General features: G+C 37.4%; 1 protein-coding gene across 1 annotated transcript in view; it reads left to right on the top strand.

Moving 5' to 3' along the window:
- The window catches only part of LOC100378132 (U2 snRNP-associated SURP motif-containing protein-like), a 78920-nt gene that overhangs the window by 10693 nt on the left and 42063 nt on the right, over positions 1-26164 (top strand). Inside the window, exons 5-7 of the mRNA XM_085502668.1 lie at positions 995-1075; positions 15511-15581; positions 15704-15873. Coding sequence (XP_085358794.1) covers positions 995-1075; positions 15511-15581; positions 15704-15873 — 322 coding nt within the window. The remainder of the gene's footprint in view (positions 1-994; positions 1076-15510; positions 15582-15703; positions 15874-26164) is intronic.

The raw sequence follows: 26164 nt of genomic DNA, 5'->3' as shown, positions 1-26164 counted from the left end.
TCACTGCCAACTAATCTTGGAATAATAAGTCACTGCCAACTCATCTTACAATCATGAATCACTGTCAACTAATCTTGGAATCATAAATCACTGCCAACTAATCTTGGAATAATAAGTCACTGCCAACTCATCTTAGAATAATAAGTCACTGCCAACTCATCTTACAATCATAAATCACTGCCAACTCATCTTACAATCATAAATCACTGCCAACTCATCTTACAATCATAAATCACTGCCAACTAATCTTGGAATAATAAGTCACTGCCAACTCATCTTACAATCATAAATCACTGCCAACTCATCTTACAATCATAAATCACTGCCAACTTATCATACAATCATAAATCACTGCTAACTAATCTTAGAATCATAAATCACTGCCAACTCATCTTAGAATCATGAATCACTGCCAACTAATCTTAGAATCATAAATCACTGCCAACTCATCTTAGAATCATGAATCACTGCCAACTCATCTTAGAATCATAAATCACTGCCAACTCATCTTGGAATAAGAAATCACTGCCAACTCATCTTAGAATCATAAATCACTGCCAACTCATCTTAGAATCATAAATCACTGCCAACTCATCTTGGAATCATAAATCACTGCCAACTCATCTTAGAATCATGAATCACTGCCAACTCATCTTAGAATCATAAATCACTGCCAACTCATCTTAGAATAAGAAATCACTGCCAACTCATCTTAGAATCATAAATCACTGCCAACTCATCTTGGAATCATAAATCACTGCCAACTCATCTTGGAATCATAAATCACTGCCAACTCATCTTGGAATCATGAATCACTGCCAACTTGCATGTGACATTTCCATGAATTCTTAGCACTACCTCTGTACATATATCTTGGTTTGTGTGTACCTAGTTGATAAGAGGATATATCTATTTATTCAGAGAAAGGTTACCATAGTTTCACTATGTTTATGAGAGTTGAAACATGTGTTCTTACTATCATCTTTATTTACAGAGTGGTAGAAAACCACACAAACTCTGGAAACCGCCATCAAAGGAGGAGTGTGAAGAAATGCTCCATGATGACGCTAGAAGGGTAGGTATCCTCTGCATTCACCATAACCTGATAACACTAGATTGGTAGGTATCCTCTGCATTTACCATAACCTGATAACACTAGAAGGGTAGGTATCCTCTGTATTCACCATAACCTGGTGACACTAGAAGGGTAGGTATCCTCTGCATTTACCATAACCTGATAACACTAGAAGGGTATATATCCTCTGCATTTACCTTAACCTGGTGACAATAGAAGGGTAAGTATCCTCTGCATTCACCATAACCTGATAACACTAGAAGGGTAGGTATCCTCTGTATTCACCATAACCTGGTGACACTAGAAGGGTAGGTATCCTCTGCATTTACCATAACCTGGTGACACTAGAAGGGTAAGTATCCTCTGCATTCACCATAACCTGATAACACTAGAAGGGTAGGTATCCTCTGCATTTACCATAACCTGATAACACTAGAAGGGTAGGTATCCTCTGCATTTACCATAACCTGTTACACTAGAAGGGTAGGTATCCTCTGCATTTACCATAACCTGGTGACACTAGAAGGGTAGGTATCCTCTGCATTCACCATAACCTGATAACACTAGAAGGGTACATGTAGGTATCCTCTGTATTCACCATAACCTGGTGACACTAGAAGGGTAGGTATCCTCTGCATTTACCATAACCTGGTGACACTAGAAGGGTAAGTATCCTCTGCATTCACCATAACCTGATAACACTAGAAGGGTAGGTATCCTCTGCATTTACCATAACCTGATAACACTAGAAGGGTAGGTATCCTCTGCATTTACCATAACCTGATAACACTAGAAGGGTAGGTATCCTCTGCATTTACCATAACCTGTGACACTAGAAGGGTAGGTATCCTCTGCATTTACCATAACCTGGTGACACTAGAAGGGTAGGTATCCTCTGCATTCACCATAACCTGATAACACTAGAAGGGTAGGTATCCTCTGTATTCACCATAACCTGGTGACACTAGAAGGGTAGGTATACTCTGCATTTACCATAACCTGATAACACTAGAAGGGTAGGTATCGTCTGCATTCACCATAACCTGATAACACTAGAAGGGTAGATATCCTCTGCATTTACCTTAACCTGGTGACAATAGAAGGGTAAGTATCCTCTGCATTCACCATAACCTGATAACACTAGAAGGGTAGGTATCCTCTGTATTCACCATAACCTGGTGACACTAGAAGGGTAGATATCCTCTGCATTTACCATAACCTGGTGACAATAGAAGGGTAAGTATCCTCTGCATTCACCATAACCTGATAACACTAGAAGGGTAGATATCCTCTGCATTCACCATAACCTGGTAACACTAGAAAGGTAGGTATCCTCTGCATTCACCATAACCTGATAACACTAGAAGGGTAGGTATCCTCTGTATTCACCATAACCTGGTGACACTAGAAGGGTAGATATCCTCTGCATTTACCATAACCTGGTGACAATAGAAGGGTAAGTATCCTCTGCATTCACCATAACCTGATAACACTAGAAGGGTAGATATCCTCTGCATTCACCATAACCTGGTGACACTAGAAGGGTAGATATCCTCTGCATTTACCATAACCTGGTGACAATAGACGGGTAAGTATCCTCTGCATTTACCATAACCTGATAACACTAGAAGGGTAGGTATCCTCTGCATTCACCATAACCTGATAACACTAGAAGGGTAGGTATCCTCTGTATTCACCATAACCTGGTGACACTAGAAGGGTAGGTATCCTCTGCATTTACCATAACCTGGTGACACTAGAAGGGTAAGTATCCTCTGCATTCACCATAACCTGATAACACTAGAAGGGTAGGTATCCTCTGTATTCACCATAACCTGATAACACTAGAAGGGTAGGTATCCTCTGTATTCACCATAACCTGATAACACTAGAAGGGTAGGTATCCTCTGTATTCACCATAACCTGGTGACACTAGAAGGGTAGGTATCCTCTGTATTCACCATAACCTGATAACACTAGAAGGGTAGGTATCCTCTGTATTCACCATAACCTGGTGACACTAGAAGGGTAGGTATCCTCTGCATTTACCATAACCTGGTGACACTAGAAGGGTAAGTATCCTCTGCATTCACCATAACCTGATAACACTAGAAGGGTAGGTATCCTCTGTATTCACCATAACCTGGTGACACTAGAAGGGTAGGTATCCTCTGCATTTACCATAACCTGGTGACACTAGAAGGGTAGATATCATCTGCATTCACCATAACCTGGTGACACTAGAAGGGTAGATATCATCTGTATTCACCATAACCTGGTGACACTAGAAGGGTAGGTATCCTCTGCATTCACCATAACCTGGTGACAATAGAAGGGTAGCTATCCTCTGTATTCACCATAACCTGGTGACACTAGAAGGGTAGGTATCCTCTGCATTCACCATAACCTGGTGACAATAGAAGGGTAGCTATCCTCTGCATTCACCATAACCTGGTGACAATAGAAGGGTAGGTATCCTCTGCATTTACCATAACCTGATAACACTAGAAGGGTAAGTATCCTCTGCATTCACCATAACCTGGTGACACTAGAAGGGTAGATATCCTCTGCATTCACCATAACCTGGTGACACTAGAAGGGTAGATATCCTCTGTATTCACCATAACCTGGTGACACTAGAAGGGTAGGTATCCTCTGCATTCACCATAACCTGGTGACAATAGAAGGGTAGCTATCCTCTGCATTCACCATAACCTGGTGACACTAGAAGGGTAGGTATCCTCTGCATTTACCATAACCTGGTGACAATAGAAGGGTAGCTATCCTCTGTATTCACCATAACCTGGTGACACTAGAAGGGTAGGTATCCTCTGCATTCACCATAACCTGATAACACTAGAAGGGTAGGTATCCTCTGCATTTACCATAACCTGATAACACTAGAAGGGTAGGTATCCTCTGCATTTACCATAACCTGTGACACTAGAAGGGTAGGTATCCTCTGCATTTACCATAACCTGGTGACACTAGAAGGGTAAGTATCCTCTGCATTCACCATAACCTGATAACACTAGAAGGGTAGGTATCCTCTGCATTTACCATAACCTGATAACACTAGAAGGGTAGGTATCCTCTGCATTTACCATAACCTGTGACACTAGAAGGGTAGGTATCCTCTGCATTTACCATAACCTGGTGACACTAGAAGGGTAGGTATCCTCTGCATTCAACATAACCTGATAACACTAGAAGGGTAGGTATCCTCTGTATTCACCATAACCTGGTGACACTAGAAGGGTAGGTATCCTCTGCATTTACCATAACCTGGTGACACTAGAAGGGTAAGTATCCTCTGCATTCACCATAACCTGATAACACTAGAAGGGTAGGTATCCTCTGCATTTACCATAACCTGATAACACTAGAAGGGTAGGTATCCTCTGCATTTACCATAACCTGTTACACTAGAAGGGTAGGTATCCTCTGCATTTACCATAACCTGGTGACACTAGAAGGGTAGGTATCCTCTGCATTCACCATAACCTGATAACACTAGAAGGGTACATGTAGGTATCCTCTGCATTTACCATAACCTGATAACACTAGAAGGGTAGGTATCCTCTGCATTTACCATAACCTGATAACACTAGAAGGGTAGGTATCCTCTGCATTTACCATAACCTGTGACACTAGAAGGGTAGGTATCCTCTGCATTTACCATAACCTGGTGACACTAGAAGGGTAGGTATCCTCTGCATTCACCATAACCTGATAACACTAGAAGGGTAGGTATCCTCTGTATTCACCATAACCTGGTGACACTAGAAGGGTAGGTATACTCTGCATTTACCATAACCTGATAACACTAGAAGGGTAGGTATCGTCTGCATTCACCATAACCTGATAACACTAGAAGGGTAGATATCCTCTGCATTTACCTTAACCTGGTGACAATAGAAGGGTAAGTATCCTCTGCATTCACCATAACCTGATAACACTAGAAGGGTAGGTATCCTCTGTATTCACCATAACCTGGTGACACTAGAAGGGTAGATATCCTCTGCATTTACCATAACCTGGTGACAATAGAAGGGTAAGTATCCTCTGCATTCACCATAACCTGATAACACTAGAAGGGTAGATATCCTCTGCATTCACCATAACCTGGTAACACTAGAAAGGTAGGTATCCTCTGCATTCACCATAACCTGATAACACTAGAAGGGTAGGTATCCTCTGTATTCACCATAACCTGGTGACACTAGAAGGGTAGATATCCTCTGCATTTACCATAACCTGGTGACAATAGAAGGGTAAGTATCCTCTGCATTCACCATAACCTGATAACACTAGAAGGGTAGATATCCTCTGCATTCACCATAACCTGGTGACACTAGAAGGGTAGATATCCTCTGCATTTACCATAACCTGGTGACAATAGAAGGGTAAGTATCCTCTGCATTTACCATAACCTGATAACACTAGAAGGGTAGGTATCCTCTGCATTCACCATAACCTGATAACACTAGAAGGGTAGGTATCCTCTGTATTCACCATAACCTGGTGACACTAGAAGGGTAGGTATCCTCTGCATTTACCATAACCTGGTGACACTAGAAGGGTAAGTATCCTCTGCATTCACCATAACCTGATAACACTAGAAGGGTAGGTATCCTCTGTATTCACCATAACCTGATAACACTAGAAGGGTAGGTATCCTCTGTATTCACCATAACCTGATAACACTAGAAGGGTAGGTATCCTCTGTATTCACCATAACCTGGTGACACTAGAAGGGTAGGTATCCTCTGTATTCACCATAACCTGATAACACTAGAAGGGTAGGTATCCTCTGTATTCACCATAACCTGGTGACACTAGAAGGGTAGGTATCCTCTGCATTTACCATAACCTGGTGACACTAGAAGGGTAAGTATCCTCTGCATTCACCATAACCTGATAACACTAGAAGGGTAGGTATCCTCTGTATTCACCATAACCTGGTGACACTAGAAGGGTAGGTATCCTCTGCATTTACCATAACCTGGTGACACTAGAAGGGTAGATATCATCTGCATTCACCATAACCTGGTGACACTAGAAGGGTAGGTATCCTCTGCATTCACCATAACCTGATAACACTAGAAGGGTAGGTATCCTCTGCATTTACCATAACCTGATAACACTAGAAGGGTAGGTATCCTCTGCATTTACCATAACCTGTGACACTAGAAGGGTAGGTATCCTCTGCATTTACCATAACCTGGTGACACTAGAAGGGTAAGTATCCTCTGCATTCACCATAACCTGATAACACTAGAAGGGTAGGTATCCTCTGCATTTACCATAACCTGATAACACTAGAAGGGTAGGTATCCTCTGCATTTACCATAACCTGTGACACTAGAAGGGTAGGTATCCTCTGCATTTACCATAACCTGGTGACACTAGAAGGGTAGGTATCCTCTGCATTCAACATAACCTGATAACACTAGAAGGGTAGGTATCCTCTGTATTCACCATAACCTGGTGACACTAGAAGGGTAGGTATCCTCTGCATTTACCATAACCTGGTGACACTAGAAGGGTAAGTATCCTCTGCATTCACCATAACCTGATAACACTAGAAGGGTAGGTATCCTCTGCATTTACCATAACCTGATAACACTAGAAGGGTAGGTATCCTCTGCATTTACCATAACCTGTTACACTAGAAGGGTAGGTATCCTCTGCATTTACCATAACCTGGTGACACTAGAAGGGTAGGTATCCTCTGCATTCACCATAACCTGATAACACTAGAAGGGTACATGTAGGTATCCTCTGCATTTACCATAACCTGATAACACTAGAAGGGTAGGTATCCTCTGCATTTACCATAACCTGATAACACTAGAAGGGTAGGTATCCTCTGCATTTACCATAACCTGTGACACTAGAAGGGTAGGTATCCTCTGCATTTACCATAACCTGGTGACACTAGAAGGGTAGGTATCCTCTGCATTCACCATAACCTGATAACACTAGAAGGGTAGGTATCCTCTGTATTCACCATAACCTGGTGACACTAGAAGGGTAGGTATACTCTGCATTTACCATAACCTGATAACACTAGAAGGGTAGGTATCGTCTGCATTCACCATAACCTGATAACACTAGAAGGGTAGATATCCTCTGCATTTACCTTAACCTGGTGACAATAGAAGGGTAAGTATCCTCTGCATTCACCATAACCTGATAACACTAGAAGGGTAGGTATCCTCTGTATTCACCATAACCTGGTGACACTAGAAGGGTAGATATCCTCTGCATTTACCATAACCTGGTGACAATAGAAGGGTAAGTATCCTCTGCATTCACCATAACCTGATAACACTAGAAGGGTAGATATCCTCTGCATTCACCATAACCTGGTAACACTAGAAAGGTAGGTATCCTCTGCATTCACCATAACCTGATAACACTAGAAGGGTAGGTATCCTCTGTATTCACCATAACCTGGTGACACTAGAAGGGTAGATATCCTCTGCATTTACCATAACCTGGTGACAATAGAAGGGTAAGTATCCTCTGCATTCACCATAACCTGATAACACTAGAAGGGTAGATATCCTCTGCATTCACCATAACCTGGTGACACTAGAAGGGTAGATATCCTCTGCATTTACCATAACCTGGTGACAATAGAAGGGTAAGTATCCTCTGCATTTACCATAACCTGATAACACTAGAAGGGTAGGTATCCTCTGCATTCACCATAACCTGATAACACTAGAAGGGTAGGTATCCTCTGTATTCACCATAACCTGGTGACACTAGAAGGGTAGGTATCCTCTGCATTTACCATAACCTGGTGACACTAGAAGGGTAAGTATCCTCTGCATTCACCATAACCTGATAACACTAGAAGGGTAGGTATCCTCTGTATTCACCATAACCTGATAACACTAGAAGGGTAGGTATCCTCTGTATTCACCATAACCTGATAACACTAGAAGGGTAGGTATCCTCTGTATTCACCATAACCTGGTGACACTAGAAGGGTAGGTATCCTCTGTATTCACCATAACCTGATAACACTAGAAGGGTAGGTATCCTCTGTATTCACCATAACCTGGTGACACTAGAAGGGTAGGTATCCTCTGCATTTACCATAACCTGGTGACACTAGAAGGGTAAGTATCCTCTGCATTCACCATAACCTGATAACACTAGAAGGGTAGGTATCCTCTGTATTCACCATAACCTGGTGACACTAGAAGGGTAGGTATCCTCTGCATTTACCATAACCTGGTGACACTAGAAGGGTAGATATCATCTGCATTCACCATAACCTGGTGACACTAGAAGGGTAGATATCATCTGTATTCACCATAACCTGGTGACACTAGAAGGGTAGGTATCCTCTGCATTCACCATAACCTGGTGACAATAGAAGGGTAGCTATCCTCTGTATTCACCATAACCTGGTGACACTAGAAGGGTAGGTATCCTCTGCATTCACCATAACCTGGTGACAATAGAAGGGTAGCTATCCTCTGCATTCACCATAACCTGGTGACAATAGAAGGGTAGGTATCCTCTGCATTTACCATAACCTGATAACACTAGAAGGGTAAGTATCCTCTGCATTCACCATAACCTGGTGACACTAGAAGGGTAGATATCCTCTGCATTCACCATAACCTGGTGACACTAGAAGGGTAGATATCCTCTGTATTCACCATAACCTGGTGACACTAGAAGGGTAGGTATCCTCTGCATTCACCATAACCTGGTGACAATAGAAGGGTAGCTATCCTCTGCATTCACCATAACCTGGTGACACTAGAAGGGTAGGTATCCTCTGCATTTACCATAACCTGGTGACAATAGAAGGGTAGCTATCCTCTGTATTCACCATAACCTGGTGACACTAGAAGGGTAGGTATCCTCTGCATTCACCATAACCTGATAACACTAGAAGGGTAGGTATCCTCTGCATTTACCATAACCTGATAACACTAGAAGGGTAGGTATCCTCTGCATTTACCATAACCTGTGACACTAGAAGGGTAGGTATCCTCTGCATTTACCATAACCTGGTGACACTAGAAGGGTAAGTATCCTCTGCATTCACCATAACCTGATAACACTAGAAGGGTAGGTATCCTCTGCATTTACCGTAACCTGATAACACTAGAAGGGTAGGTATCCTCTGCATTTACCATAACCTGTGACACTAGAAGGGTAGGTATCCTCTGCATTTACCATAACCTGGTCACACTAGAAGGGTAGGTATCCTCTGCATTCAACATAACCTGATAACACTAGAAGGGTAGGTATCCTCTGTATTCACCATAACCTGGTGACACTAGAAGGGTAGGTATCCTCTGCATTTACCATAACCTGGTGACACTAGAAGGGTAAGTATCCTCTGCATTCACCATAACCTGGTAACACTAGAAAGGTAGGTATCCTCTGCATTTACCATAACCTGATAACACTAGAAGGGTAGGTATCCTCTGCATTTACCATAACCTGATAACACTAGAAGGGTAGGTATCCTCTGCATTTACCATAACCTGTGACACTAGAAGGGTAGGTATCCTCTGCATTTACCATAACCTGGTGACACTAGAAGGGTAGGTATCCTTTGCATTCACCATAACCTGGTGACACTAGAAGGGTAGGTATCCTTTGCATTCACCATAACCTGGTGACACTAGAAGGGTAGGTATCCTCTGCATTTACCATAACCAGATAACACTAGAAGGGTAGGTATCCTCTGCATTCACCATAACCTAATAACACTAGAAGGGTAGGTATCTTCTGTATTCACCATAACCTGGTGACACTAGAAGGGTAGGTATCCTCTGCATTCACCATAACCTGATAACACTAGAAGGGTAGGTATCCTCTGCATTTACCATAACCTGGTGACACTAGAAGGGTAAGTATCCTCTGCATTCACCATAACCTGATAACACTAAAAGGGTAGGTATCCTCTGCATTTACCATAACCTGATAACACTAGAAGGGTAGGTATCCTCTGCATTTACCATAACCTGATAACACTAGAAGGGTAGGTATCCTCTGCATTTACCATGACCTGTGACACTAGAAGGGTAGGTATCCTCTGCATTATTATAACCTGGTGACACTAGAAGGGTAGGTATCCTCTGCATTTACCATAACCTGATAACACTAGAAGGGTTGGTATCCTCTGCATTCACCATAACCTGATAACACTAGAAGGGTAGGTATCTTCTGTATTCACCATAACCTGGTGACACTAGAAGGGTAGGTATCCTCTGCATTTACCATAACCTGATAACACTAGAAGGGTAGGTATCCTCTGCATTCACCATAACCTGATAACACTAGAAGGGTAGGTATTCTCTGTATTCACCATAACCTGTGACACTAGAAGGGTAGGTATCCTCTGCATTTACCATAACCTGGTGACACTAGAAGGGTAGGTATCCTCTGTATTTACCATAACCTGATAACACTAGAAGGGTAGGTATCCTCTGCATTTACCATAACCTGATAACACTAGAAGGGTAGGTATCCTCTGCATTTACCATAACCTGTGACACTAGAAGGGTAGGTATCCTCTGCATTTACCATAACCAGGTGACACTAGATTGGTAGGTATCCTCTGCATTCACCATAACCTGATAACACTAGAAGGGTAGGTATCCTCTGCATTTACCATAACCTGATAACACTAGAAGGGTAGGTATCCTCTGCATTCACCATAACCTGATGACACTAGAAGGGTAGGTATCCTCTGCATTCACCATAACCTGATGACACTAGAAGGCTAGATATCCTCTGCATTTACCATAACCTGGTGACACTAGATTGGTAGGTATCCTCTGCATTCACCATAACCTGATAACACTAGAAGGGTAGGTATCCTCTGCATTTACCATAACCTGGTGACACTAGAAAGGTAGGTATCCTCTGCATTTACCATAACCTGGTGACACTAGAAGGGTAGATATCCTCTGCATTTACCATAACCTGGTGACACTAGAAGGGTAGGTATCCTCTGCATTTACCATAACCTGATAACACTAGAAGGCTAGATATCCTCTGCATTTACCATAACCTGGTGACACTAGAAGGGTAGGTATCCTCTGCATTCACCATAACCTGATAACACTAGAAGGCTAGATATCCTCTGCATTTACCATAACCTGGTGACACTAGAAGGGTAGGTATCCTCTGCATTCACCATAACCTGATAACACTAGAAGGGTAGATATCCTCTGCATTTACCATAACCTGATAACACTAGAAGGGTAGGTATCCTCTGCATTCACCATAACCTGATAACACTAGAAGGGTAGGTATCCTCTGCATTCACCATAACCTGGTGACACTAGAAGGGTAGGTATCCTCTGCATTCACCATAACCTGATAACACTAGAAGGGTAGGTATCCTCTGTATTCACCATAACCTGGTGACACTAGAAGGATAGGTATCTTCTGTATTCACCATAACCTGTGACACTAGAAGGGTAGGTATCCTCTGCATTTACCATAACCTGATAACACTAGAAGGGTAGGTATCCTCTGCATTCACCATAACCTGATAACACTAGAAGGGTAGGTATCCTCTGCATTCACCATAACCTGATAACACTAGAAGGGTAGGTATCCTCTACATTTACCATAACCTGGTGACACTAGAAGGGTAGGTATCCTCTGCATTTACCATAACCTGATAACACTAGAAGGTAGGTATCTTCTGTATTCACCATAACCTGGTGACACTAGAAGGGTAGGTATCCTCTGCATTTACCATAACCTGGTGACACTAGAAGGGTAGGTATCCTCTGCATTTACCATAACCTGATAAGGGTAGGTATCCTCTGCATTCACCATAACCTGATAACACTAGAAGGGTAGATATCCTCTGCATTCACCATAACCTGATAACACTAGAAGGGTAGGTATCCTCTGCATTCACCATAACCTGGTGACACTAGAAGGGTAGATATCCTCTGCATTCACCATAACCTGGTGACACTAGAAGGGTAGGTATCCTCTGCATTTACCATAACCTGGTGCACTAGAAGGGTAGGTATCCTCTGCATTTACCATAACCTGGTGACACTAGAAGGGTAGGTATCCTCTGCATTCACCATAACTTGATAACACTAGAAGGCTAGATATCCTCTGCATTTACCATAACCTGGTGACACTAGAAGGGTAGGTATCCTCTGCATTTACCATAACCTGGTGACACTAGAAGGGTAGATATCATCTGCATTCACTATAACCTGATAACACTAGAAGGGTAGGTATCCTCTGCATTTACCATAACCTGGTGACACTAGATTGGTAGGTATCCTCTGCATTCACCATAACCTGATAACACTAGAAGGGTAGGTATCCTCTGCATTTACCATAACCTGGTGACACTAGAAGGGTAGGTATCCTCTGCATTTACCATAACCTGGTGACACTAGAAGGGTAGATATCATCTGCATTCACCATAACCTGATAACACTAGAAGGGTAGATATCCTCTGCATTTACCATAACCTGGTGACACTAGAAGGGTAGGTATCCTCTGCATTCACCATAACCTGATAACACTAGAAGGCTAGATATCCTCTGCATTTACCATAACCTGGTGACACTAGAAGGGTAGGTATCCTCTGCATTCACCATAACCTGATAACACTAGAAGGCTAGATATCCTCTGCATTTACCATAACCTGATAACACTAGAAGGGTAGGTATCCTCTGCATTCACCATAACCTGATAACACTAGAAGGGTAGATATCCTCTGCATTTACCATAACCTGATAACACTAGAAGGGTAGGTATCCTCTGCATTCACCATAACCTGATAACACTAGAAGGGTAGTTATCCTCTGCATTCACCATAACCTGGTGACACTAGAAGGGTAGGTATCCTCTGCATTCACCATAACCTGATAACACTAGAAGGGTAGGTATCCTCTGTATTTACCATAACCTGGTGACACTAGAAGGGTAGGTATCTTCTGTATTCACCATAACCTGTGACACTAGAAGGGTAGGTATCCTCTGCATTCACCATAACCTGATAACACTAGAAGGGTAGGTATCCTCTGCATTCACCATAACCTGATAACACTAGAAGGGTAGGTATCCTCTGCATTCACCATAACCTGATAACACTAGAAGGGTAGGTATCCTCTGCATTTACCATAACCTGGTGACACTAGAAGGGTAGGTATCCTCTGCATTTACCATAACCTGATAACACTAGAAGGTAGGTATCCTCTGTATTCACCATAACCTGGTGACACTAGAAGGGTAGGTATCCTCTGCATTTACCATAACCTGATAACACGAGAAGGGTAGGTATCCTCTGCATTCACCATAACCTGATAAGGGTAGGTATCCTCTGCATTCACCATAACCTGATAAGGGTAGGTATCCTCTGCATTCACCATAACCTGATAACACTAGAAGGGTAGGTATCCTATACATTTACCGTAACCTGATGACACTAGAAAGGTAGGTATCCTCTGCATTCACCATAACCTGATGACACTAGAAGGGTAGGTATCCTCTGCATTCACCATAACCTGGTGACACTAGAAGGGTAGGTATCCTCTGCATTTACCATAACCTGGTGACACTAGAAGGGTAGATATCATCTGCATTTACCATAACCTGGTGACACTAGAAGGGTAGGTATCCTCTGCATTCACCATAACCTGATAACACTAGAAGGCTAGATATCCTCTGCATTTACCATAACCTGGTGACACTAGAAGGGTAGGTATCCTCTGCATTCACCATAACCTGATAACACTAGAAGGGTAGATATCCTCTGCATTTACCATAACCTGGTGACACTAGAAGGGTAGGTATCCTCTGCATTCACCATAACCTGATAACACTAGAAGGCTAGATATCCTCTGCATTTACCATAACCTGGTGACACTAGAAGGGTAGGTATCCTCTGCTTTCACCATAACCTGATAACACTAGAAGGGTAGATATCCTCTGCATTCACCATAACCTGATAACACTAGAAGGGTAGGTATCCTCTGCATTCACCATAACCTGGTGACACTAGAAGGGTAGATATCCTCTGCATTCACCATAACCTGGTGACACTAGAAGGGTAGGTATCCTCTGCATTCACCATAACCTGGTGCACTAGAAGGGTAGGTATCCTCTGCATTTACCATAACCTGATAACACTAGAAGGGTAGGTATCCTCTGCATTTACCATAACCTGGTGACACTAGAAGGGTAGATATCCTCTGCATTTACCATAACCTGGTGACACTAGAAGGGTAGGTATCCTCTGCATTCACCATAACCTGATAACACTAGAAGGATAGATATCCTCTGCATTCACCATAACCTGATAACACTAGAAGGGTAGGTATCCTCTGCATTCACCATAACCTGGTGACACTAGAAGGGTAGATATCCTCTGCATTCACCATAACCTGGTGACACTAGAAGGGTAGATATCCTCTGCATTCACCATAACCTGGTGACACTAGAAGGGTAGGTATCCTCTGCATTTACCATAACCTGGTGACACTAGAAGGGTAGATATCATCTGCATTTACCATAACCTGGTGACACTAGAAGGGTAGGTATCCTCTGCATTTACCATAACCTGATGACACTGGAAGGTGTCTCCAATACTCTCAGCACATGGGAGTTCTTTCTAAGCTTTCTTTGATTATATTTTGCGTTTTGTATGTTTTGGAATTGATCACTCAAGCATTTGACCTTCACACATTTTGAAAGGTCTCTTCTGCTATAAAATGTAGATAAAGTTATTTTGTGTTTTATTATGGTGACTAACACTAACAAACAAGCTGATAGGCTGGTTAGCGATTTGATGTTTCGGCTGTCGCAATGGGCATGAATGTGAAGCTATCGTCGGTTTATAACTAATTTCATTTTATTTGAACACTGCTACTGTATTACAGGACTTGTAGGAAGTGATATTTGATACATTTGGTGTGAAACTATTCAAAAATCAGTGGACAGGAATTGATTTTACCACCTCAAGTAAAAGTGTGCTCTTCTTCCCATGTTTGATTTTAAGGGCAATCCTTGCGAAGCGGGTTGCCATTATTTTAACATCTACACTACAAAATAATTTCTAAGAAATCATTGCTGAAGTGAATTTATTTAATTTCCTTATGGTAGAAACAAGGAAGAAAATGAGTTACAAATTGATTTTTGATTAAAATATTTATTATATTCATCTTATACATAATCTAATAATAATTGCTACCTTAATGCAAGCTGTTAGTATTATAAACTTAGTGTGCATCGCTTGGACACAGCTATATTAGCCAACATGCATCAGATTTATGAAGCTAATGTTAAATCTCAAATACAGTACTATTAGCATACTGGTACTGTGTCTTGATTAGGTTTGCAACATCAATCCATACATTGATGTGCTTTCTTCACTTTCTTTTATTTTCCAATTTTTGTTTCAGGATTCAAAGAAAAATAAAGAGAAGGAGAAAAAGAAGAGTAATTTAGAGTTGTTCAAAGAAGAACTCAAAATGTAAGAACAAACTATCCAAAGCCAGTGTTTCAGTGCCATGTAGGCAAATATTTTCATTTCATTCAATTCCATTCCATTCCATTTACTGTACTTATTGTTGTTTACATTCTCAATTCAATCAGTATCCAAGCAGAAAGAGAAGAGCGACATCGAATAAAGAAAATGATGCGTGGTGGTGGTGGTGGTGGTGGTGGTGGTCACAGTATTGCCATGAATGTGGCTGGACCTGGTGGGCCAAGTGGATCACCTGGTATTGTGGCAGGTGTTGGTGGAGAAGAGAACACTAGAAGAAGTAGGTTTGAATTTTCTCCAGTCTTTTTCAGATTTTAATTTGTTGTCAAACTGCCAGTGGTAATATATTTGCTCTATTAGTTCTCCAATAGAAGCACATATAAATTGAATTTATTCGATCCTGTTTGGATGCAAGTTAAAATATGACATGCCTATTACAGTGATTAAAATATGACATGCCTATTACAGTGATTAAAATATGACATGCCTATTACAGTGATTAATATATGACATGCCTATTACAGTCATTAAAATATGACATGCCTATTACAGTGATTAAAATATGACATGCCTATTACAGTGATTAAAATATGACATGCCTATTAGTCATAAAAATATGACATGCCTATTACAGTGATTAAAATATGACATGCCTATTACAGTCATAAAAATATGACATGCCTATTACAGTCATTAAAATATGACATGCCTATTACAGTGATTAAAATATGACATGCCTATTAGTCATAAAAATATGACATGCCTATTACAATCATTAAAATATGACATGCCTATTACAGTCATTAAAATATGACATGCCTATTACAGTCATTAAAATATGACATGCCTATTAGTCATAAAAATATGACATGCCTATTACAATCATTAAAATATGACATGCCTATTACAGTCATAAAAATATGACATGCCTATTACAGTCATTAAAATATGACATGCCTATTACAGTCATAAAAATATGACATGCCTATTAGTCATAAAAATATGACATGCCTATTAGTCATAAAAATATGACATGCCTATTACAATCATTAAAATATGACATGCCTATTACAGTCATAAAAATATGACATGCCTATTACAGTGATTAAAATATGACATGCCTATTAGTCATAAAAATATGACATGCCTATTACAATCATTAAAATATGACATGCCTATTACAGTCATTAAAATATGACATGCCTATTACAGTCATTAAAATATGACATGCCTATTAGTCATAAAAATATGACATGCCTATTACAATCATTAAAATATGACATGCCTATTACAGTCATTAAAATATGACATGCCTATTACAGTCATTAAAATATGACATGCCTATTACAGTCATTAAAATATGACATGCCTATTAGTCATAAAAATATGACATGCCTATTACAATCATTAAAATATGACATGCCTATTACAGTCATAAAAATATGACATGCCTATTACAGTCATTAAAATATGACATGCCTATTAGTCATAAAAATATGACATGCCTATTACAATCATTAAAATATGACATGCCTATTACAGTCATTAAAATATGACATGCCTATTACAATCATTAAAATATGACATGCCTATTACAGTCATTAAAATATGACATGCCTATTACAGTGATTAAAATATGACATGCCTATTACAGTGATTAAAATATGACATGCGTATTACAGTCATTAAAATATGACATGCCTATTACAGTGATTAAAATATGACATGCCTATTACAGTGATTAAAATATGACATGCGTATTACAGTCATTAAAATATGACATGCCTATTAGTCATAAAAATATGACATGCCTATTACAGTGATTAAAATATGACATGCGTATTACAGTCATTAAAATATGACATGCCTATTACAGTGATTAAAATATGACATGCCTATTACAGTGATTAAAATATGACATGCGTATTACAGTCATTAAAATATGACATGCCTATTACAGTGATTAAAATATGACATGCCTATTACAGTGATTAAAATATGACATGCGTATTACAGTCATTAAAATATGACATGCCTATTACAGTGATTAAAATATGATATGCCTATTACAGTGATTAAAATATGACATGCGTATTACAGTCATTAAAATATGACATGCCTATTACAGTGATTAAAATATGACATGCCTATTACAGTGATTAAAATATGACATGCGTATTACAGTCATTAAAATATGACATGCCTATTAGTCATAAAAATATGACATGCCTATTACAGTGATTAAAATATGACATGCGTATTACAGTCATTAAAATATGACATGCCTATTACAGTGATTAAAATATGACATGCCTATTAGTCATAAAAATATGACATGCCTATTACAGTGATTAAAATATGACATGCGTATTACAGTCATTAAAATATGACATGCCTATTACAGTGATTAAAATATGACATGCCTATTACAGTGATTAAAATATGACATGCGTATTACAGTCATTAAAATATGACATGCCTATTACAGTGATTAAAATATGACATGCCTATTAGTCATAAAAATATGACATGCCTATTACAGTGATTAAAATATGACATGCCTATTACAGTGATTAAAATATGACATGCCTATTACAGTCATTAAAATATGACATGCCTATTACAGTGATTAAAATATGACATGCCTATTACAGTCATTAAAATATGACATGCCTATTACAGTGATTAAAATATGACATGCGTATTACAGTCATTAAAATATGACATGCCTATTACAGTGATTAAAATATGACATGCCTATTACAGTCATTAAAGTATGACATGCCTATTACAGTGATTAAAATATGACATGCCTATTACAGTCATAAAAATATGACATGCCTATTACAGTCATTAAAATATGACATGCCTATTACAGTCATTAAAATATGACATGCCTATTACAGTCATTAAAATATGACATGCCTATTAGTCATAAAAATATGACATGCCTATTACAATCATTAAAATATGACATGCCTATTACAGTCATAAAAATATGACATGCCTATTACAGTCATTAAAATATGACATGCCTATTACAGTCATAAAAATATGACATGCCTATTAGTCATAAAAATATGACATGCCTATTAGTCATAAAAATATGACATGCCTATTACAATCATTAAAATATGACATGCCTATTACAGTCATAAAAATATGACATGCCTATTACAGTGATTAAAATATGACATGCCTATTAGTCATAAAAATATGACATGCCTATTACAATCATTAAAATATGACATGCCTATTACAGTCATTAAAATATGACATGCCTATTACAGTCATTAAAATATGACATGCCTATTAGTCATAAAAATATGACATGCCTATTACAATCATTAAAATATGACATGCCTATTACAGTCATTAAAATATGACATGCCTATTACAGTCATTAAAATATGACATGCCTATTACAGTCATTAAAATATGACATGCCTATTACAGTCATTAAAATATGACATGCCTATTAGTCATAAAAATATGACATGCCTATTACAATCATTAAAATATGACATGCCTATTACAGTCATAAAAATATGACATGCCTATTACAGTCATTAAAATATGACATGCCTATTAGTCATAAAAATATGACATGCCTATTACAATCATTAAAATATGACATGCCTATTACAGTCATTAAAATATGACATGCCTATTACAATCATTAAAATATGACATGCCTATTACAGTCATTAAAATATGACATGCCTATTACAGTGATTAAAATATGACATGCCTATTACAGTGATTAAAATATGACATGCGTATTACAGTCATTAAAATATGACATGCCTATTACAGTGATTAAAATATGACATGCCTATTACAGTGATTAAAATATGACATGCGTATTACAGTCATTAAAATATGACATGCCTATTAGTCATAAAAATATGACATGCCTATTACAGTGATTAAAATATGACATGCGTATTACAGTCATTAAAATATGACATGCCTATTACAGTGATTAAAATATGACATGCCTATTACAGTGATTAAAATATGACATGCGTATTACAGTCATTAAAATATGACATGCCTATTACAGTGATTAAAATATGACATGCCTATTACAGTGATTAAAATATGACATGCGTATTACAGTCATTAAAATATGACATGCCTATTACAGTGATTAAAATATGATATGCCTATTACAGTGATTAAAATATGACATGCGTATTACAGTCATTAAAATATGACATGCCTATTACAGTGATTAAAATATGACATGCCTATTACAGTGATTAAAATATGACATGCGTATTACAGTCATTAAAATATGACATGCCTATTAGTCATAAAAATATGACATGCCTATTACAGTGATTAAAATATGACATGCGTATTACAGTCATTAAAATATGACATGCCTATTACAGTGATTAAAATATGACATGCCTATTAGTCATAAAAATATGACATGCCTATTACAGTGATTAAAATATGACATGCGTATTACAGTCATTAAAATATGACATGCCTATTACAGTGATTAAAATATGACATGCCTATTACAGTGATTAAAATATGACATGCCTATTACAGTGATTAAAATATGACATGCGTATTACAGTCATTAAAATATGACATGCCTATTACAGTGATTAAAATATGACATGCCTATTAGTCATAAAAATATGACATGCCTATTACAGTGATTAAAATATGACATGCCTATTACAGTGATTAAAATATGACATGCCTATTACAGTCATTAAAATATGACATGCCTATTACAGTGATTAAAATATGACATGCCTATTACAGTCATTAAAATATGACATGCCTATTACAGTGATTAAAATATGACATGCGTATTACAGTCATTAAAATATGACATGCCTATTACAGTGATTAAAATATGACATGCCTATTACAGTCATTAAAGTATGACATGCCTATTACAGTGATTAAAATATGACATGCCTATTACAGTCATAAAAATATGACATGCCTATTACAGTCATTAAAATATGACATGCCTATTACAATCATTAAAATATGACATGCCTATTAGTCATTAAAATATGACATGCGTATTACAGTCATTAAAATATGACATGCCTATTACAGTGATTAAAATATGACATGCCTATTACAGTGATTAAAATATGACATGCCTATTACAGTGATTAAAATATGACATGCCTATTACAGTGATTAAAATATGACATGCCTATTACAGTGATTAAAATATGACATGCGTATTAGTCATTAAAATATGACATGCGTATTACAGTGATTAAAATATGACATGCCTATTACAGTCATTAAAATATGACATGCCTATTACAGTCATTAAAATATGACATGCCTATTACAGTCATTAAAATATGACATGCCTATTAGTCATTAAAATATGACATGCGTATTACAGTCATTAAAATATGACATGCCTATTACAGTCATTAAAATATGACATGCCTATTACAGTGATTAAAATATGACATGCCTATTACAGTCATTAAAATATGACATGCCTATTACAGTGATTAAAATATGACATGCCTATTACAGTGATTAAAATATGACATGCGTATTAGTCATTAAAATATGACATGCGTATTACAGTGATTAAAATATGACATGCCTATTACAGTCATTAAAATATGACATGCCTGTTACAGTCATTAAAATATGACATGCCTGTTACAGTCATTAAAATATGACATGCCTATTAGTCATAAAAATATGACATGCCTATTACATAGTAATTACCTAATTTGCATAATTATCCAATTTTCTTACTAATCATTACTTTTCAATGAAACTTGGTACATAGATGCTCTAGGAAAATGTACAGACCTGATTAGTTTTGGGTTGAAATCTATGCATATTACTTAATTTGCGTAATAGAATTTGTTTGGTTCTAAGTCACATTCCATTCTGTGACTGTACTTGTCTTAATTTAATAAATCTTGGTACATATATACACCAACACAATGTGCCGATTTAATTAGTTTTAGGTTTATATACATCCATAATAATTACCTAATTTGCATAATACTTTACTTTTCAGCTTTCCACTAATTTAGTTAGGATTAGTCATCACATTATAATGAAACTTTTTTTATGTGCATCCTAAATCTATTCATAATTCTTGCTTAATTAGTATAATAATTCGTTTGGTTCATTGGGGTAACCCACAGACATGATTAGTTTAATGTTGATAAACATGCATATTGATTATCTACTATTAGCTCATTTCTGATATCTAAAAAAAAAAGATTTAAATTGAATTCATCGCAGAGTTGCTCTGGATTTAATTTGACTGAAAACCAGGAATGAAAATTCAAATGTATTTACTGTATGGTCTGTGCTTACTAATTACCTAATTTGCATCAATTAACCAAATTGTAGGTGCTCCACATTTTAATGAAACTAGGGACATAGTTGCTTTTGGATTATCCACATATCTGATCACTTCAGGGTTGACATCCCTGCGTATTAATTACCTACTTTATATAAATAGTTTTAAATTGTCCTCTTATACATATAACTATAATATTTCAAGCAGGTAAGTAAGGACTTGCAACTAATAATATAAATATAATGGAGGCATGTCATGTCATGTGACCTCATTTCTGTTGAACGACTGACTATTAATTCTTATTACCAGTTTCCGTCTATGACGTCTCTAACATTTTCAATCAAAACTACCTCTCCCAATACCACTGAGAGAACAACCGAGTATGCTCAGAATAAATAATTAGCTTTGTTGTAATGCTAGGGTTTTTAGTGATGTCACGACCTTCATCTGAATCAGTGAGAGATAGGTTGTACCATTACCAATCTTGGTGGAAACTGTAGAGGGGTGTCAGGGCTACATTTTGATGGGAATTATAGTGGTGATACTGAAACAAACTCAGGTCCTGGTAATATTCAAAGACATGAATTAGCAAAGAAGTCAAGTTGTTATTAAAGGTACATCAAGGTTTACTCAGATTTATGAATGCAGTTACTTGAGGATGTATGAAACATAGTTTGGTTGCACTTGTGTACTCTGAGATTTTGGACCCGATCAATGAAAATTTTAGTTATCAGATTAAGGGAAATCACTTTATGATGAGTTGTACCCACATAGAGTACATATTAATTCAATTGTTTGTAAATGTTATATGTATTATTTTAACATGAGTATTTTATAATTAAATGACGGGAACTGTGACATTCATGTCTTGTTAAGCTTGCTTTGATTTTGTGACATTAGTGTGTCTATGGTTTTTACCTTGCCCGTACCATCAAAGATGGAAGGGAAACGTTATATTAAGGGAAAAATTTTGTCCGGCGTTGTTGTTGTCGTCGTCATCGTTAATAATTATTATTGTGTGCATAATAGCTTTACTAATTCTATTCCAAACTTCATCAAACTTGGTCACCTTATTCATCAGTATAAAGTCATCCCTGAGTTTGAACAACAGATGTCCTGTATAAAAATATCATGCAAAAATTGGGAAAATCTGATAAAATATTTTGACTGTTTCTACTTGACTGATCACTGGTGATACACATCAAAGGTCACTGATCTCAGTGGAAATATGCATAGTTGTATGTGTTCAATGAAGCAATTGATTTATCTTGTAATAATATTTTTGGTAATGTATCCCAGAATCCCATACTGGGTTTCAAAACCAACTCATGGAGAGATTGCACAGTCTGATACACATTTGCAAACCTACCAATACAAGATGTCAGAAAATCAATATAAGCACTCCGATCAACTGGGTGCCAAACTTTGATCAAGATCTGAAGCTAATAGTAAATCTGTTTAGTTCAAAGTTATCAAATCAAAAACAATACATAAAAAATACATAAAAAGCAAAACATTTCATCAACATTTTAAAAAGAAAATTGTTCTAAAATATATGTATTCTGTATTTGACAAACAGTTCATTCGACAAACGAAAACTCACAGGATTATGTTTCAGTTATTAAAACAGAATGATACAGTTTTTATAATACTAATTTAAAAACGCACTTCAAAAAGATTGCAGTGTTTGAAGATGTAGATTCTCAGGAGGCAACAGTACTGTTGACTTCTTCCTCCACTGGACACTAACTAACTATTTAAGTTGATTTGCATACAAAGCAGAGCTTGCAACATGATAGCTTATTCATAAAGGGTGTTTTTGACTCCCATGTGCGAAGCACAAAATGGGAGTCTTTGCAGTTAGTGTGTGTGTATGTGTGTATGTGTGTATGTATGTGTGTGTGTATGTGTGTATGTGTGTCCGACTGTTCCACTGCTATCTCAAGAACCATACATCGGTTTTTGATGAAACTTGGTGCATAGATGCTCTGGGCCAATGCGCAGATTTGATTAGGTTTTGGTAAAAATCCATGCTCGTTAATTACCTAATTTGCATGATAATTAGCTAATTTTTAGCTGTTCTATGACTTTTCTACTGATATCTAAAGAACCACTCATTGGATTTTGATGAAACTTGGTACATAGATGCTCTGAACATATGCGCAGATTTGATTAATTTTTGGTAAAAATCCGTGCATATTAATTACCTAATTTGCATGATAATTAGCTATTTTTTAGTGGTTCCATGACTGTTCCACTGATATCTAAACAACCACTCATTGGATTTTGATGAAACTTGGTACATAGATGCTCTGAACTAATGCTAGGTTTTGATTAGTTTTTGGTAATAATCCGTGGATACTAATTACCTAATTTGCATAATGATTAGTCAATTTTCGGTTTTTCCACTGATATCTCAAGTACTAATCATCACATTTCAATGAAACTTGGTACATAGATGTCATACGACACTGCACAGACCTGATAGTTTTTATGGTAATATCAGTACATATTAATTACCTAATTTGCATAATTAATTAATTTTCAGCATTTGATATAAGTAGTTAGCATTACATTTCAATGAAACTTGGTACTTACATACTCAAGGACTATGCAGAGATTGATTGTTTTCGATAAATATTTGTGCATATTAATCACCTAATTTGCATAATTAGTCAATTTTCAGCTTTTCCATGGGTATCTCAAGTACTAATCGCATTTCAATGAAACTTGGTACATAGATCCTTTAGGACTATGCAGAGACCTGATTAGTTTTAGGGTAAATAATTGTGCATATTAATTACCTAATTTGCATAATTAATTTTCAGCTTTTCTACTGATATCTAAAGTACTAATCATCACATTTCAATGAATCTAGAATTATGCAGACCCAATTAGTTTCCGGTAAATATTTGTGCATATTAATCACCTAATTTGCATAATTAACCAACTTTCACACTGATATCTCAGGTACTATACATCACATATCAATGAATGTACATGGATGCTGTAGGACAATAGACAGACCTGAATAATTGTGGGTTACAATCTGTACATATTAATTACCTAATTTGCATAATTAACCAATTTTAAGCTTTCACACTGATATCTAAAGTACCGTAAAAACTCTAAAATTTCGACCGGTTTTAAATAATTGGTGTTAGAGATGTGACATGTTTTTAGAGTCAAAATTAAGGTGCATTTTCGGACGGTCGAATTTTTCAGAATAGAAATCAGCAAATGAAAAAATGGGGATGATAGACAGTGTGCTTCATTAGTTTTTAAAAAATGCAATGTCCGTCAATTGACTCATGTTTCACGGTAAAAGCAAAGGTCGTGGCCGAGTTGTAACTCAAAATCTAAACAAAGCCATCAATCAGTGAGTATTATGACAAGCAAAACAAAACATCAAGACGCAGAGAAGAGGTCAGCACAAAACTAATAGGTCAAAAGACAAAGCTGTCTCGCACTACCAAGGAAAACTTGCGAATGTTCGAAGTACAGGTACCCATTGAACAAAAGATACATGGAAGTTTAGCAAACGATCTCCCCGACCCAGTGCAATGTATCCGGTTAGAATCAAAGCTCACGTGTCCCTTATTTGAGGGACCAAATTCTGCCGTAAATTCGCCCTTGGATTAAAAAATAAAATGGGATTTAAGAAAATAAAATGGGACTTTTAAGGTGTATTTTGGCGTCATTTTTCGGACATTTCAATCAATCCTGCCGGCTAAAATAGAGTCTAAGTTTTACCGTAGTCATTGACGTCTGTCTATTCAAGAGTACACGTGTATGATTTTTATCGTGACTAGCGTGAGCGGGTAAGCTTCCTTTCGAGAATGAGCTGTTATCACTGTGAACAATGTTAAATTATTCTTCAGATGACCAGTTTATTTTTTAAAAACAACTAATTTTTTTTATTTAAAAAAAATCATGCCGTTTTCGCATCAAAATCCAAGCCAAAATATCGTACTACAACATCAATCTCTTCCGCATTGCGTTCAATAACATTAACATATTTAAATAAGCTATGGTAATTTGAACACGTTGGCATCATCCAGCTTTTTGATTGGTTAATTAGCGATTTGACCTATTTGACCTAAGAGAACATGGCGGATATCCTACAGCATCAAACGTTTATACGAGACCGGAATCATTCGCTTACGATGAAACTAAGTTGACTTTTATTTGTATTTCATAACCATTCAACAAATTTATTTTGTGTACATTATTATAATCA

The sequence above is a fragment of the Saccoglossus kowalevskii genome, chromosome 1 (genome assembly GCF_978046115.1).
Source record: "Saccoglossus kowalevskii chromosome 1, keSacKowa6.1, whole genome shotgun sequence".
In the NCBI taxonomy this organism is placed as follows: domain Eukaryota; kingdom Metazoa; phylum Hemichordata; class Enteropneusta; family Harrimaniidae; genus Saccoglossus; species Saccoglossus kowalevskii.
This window is presented reverse-complemented; position numbering and strand designations above follow the sequence as displayed.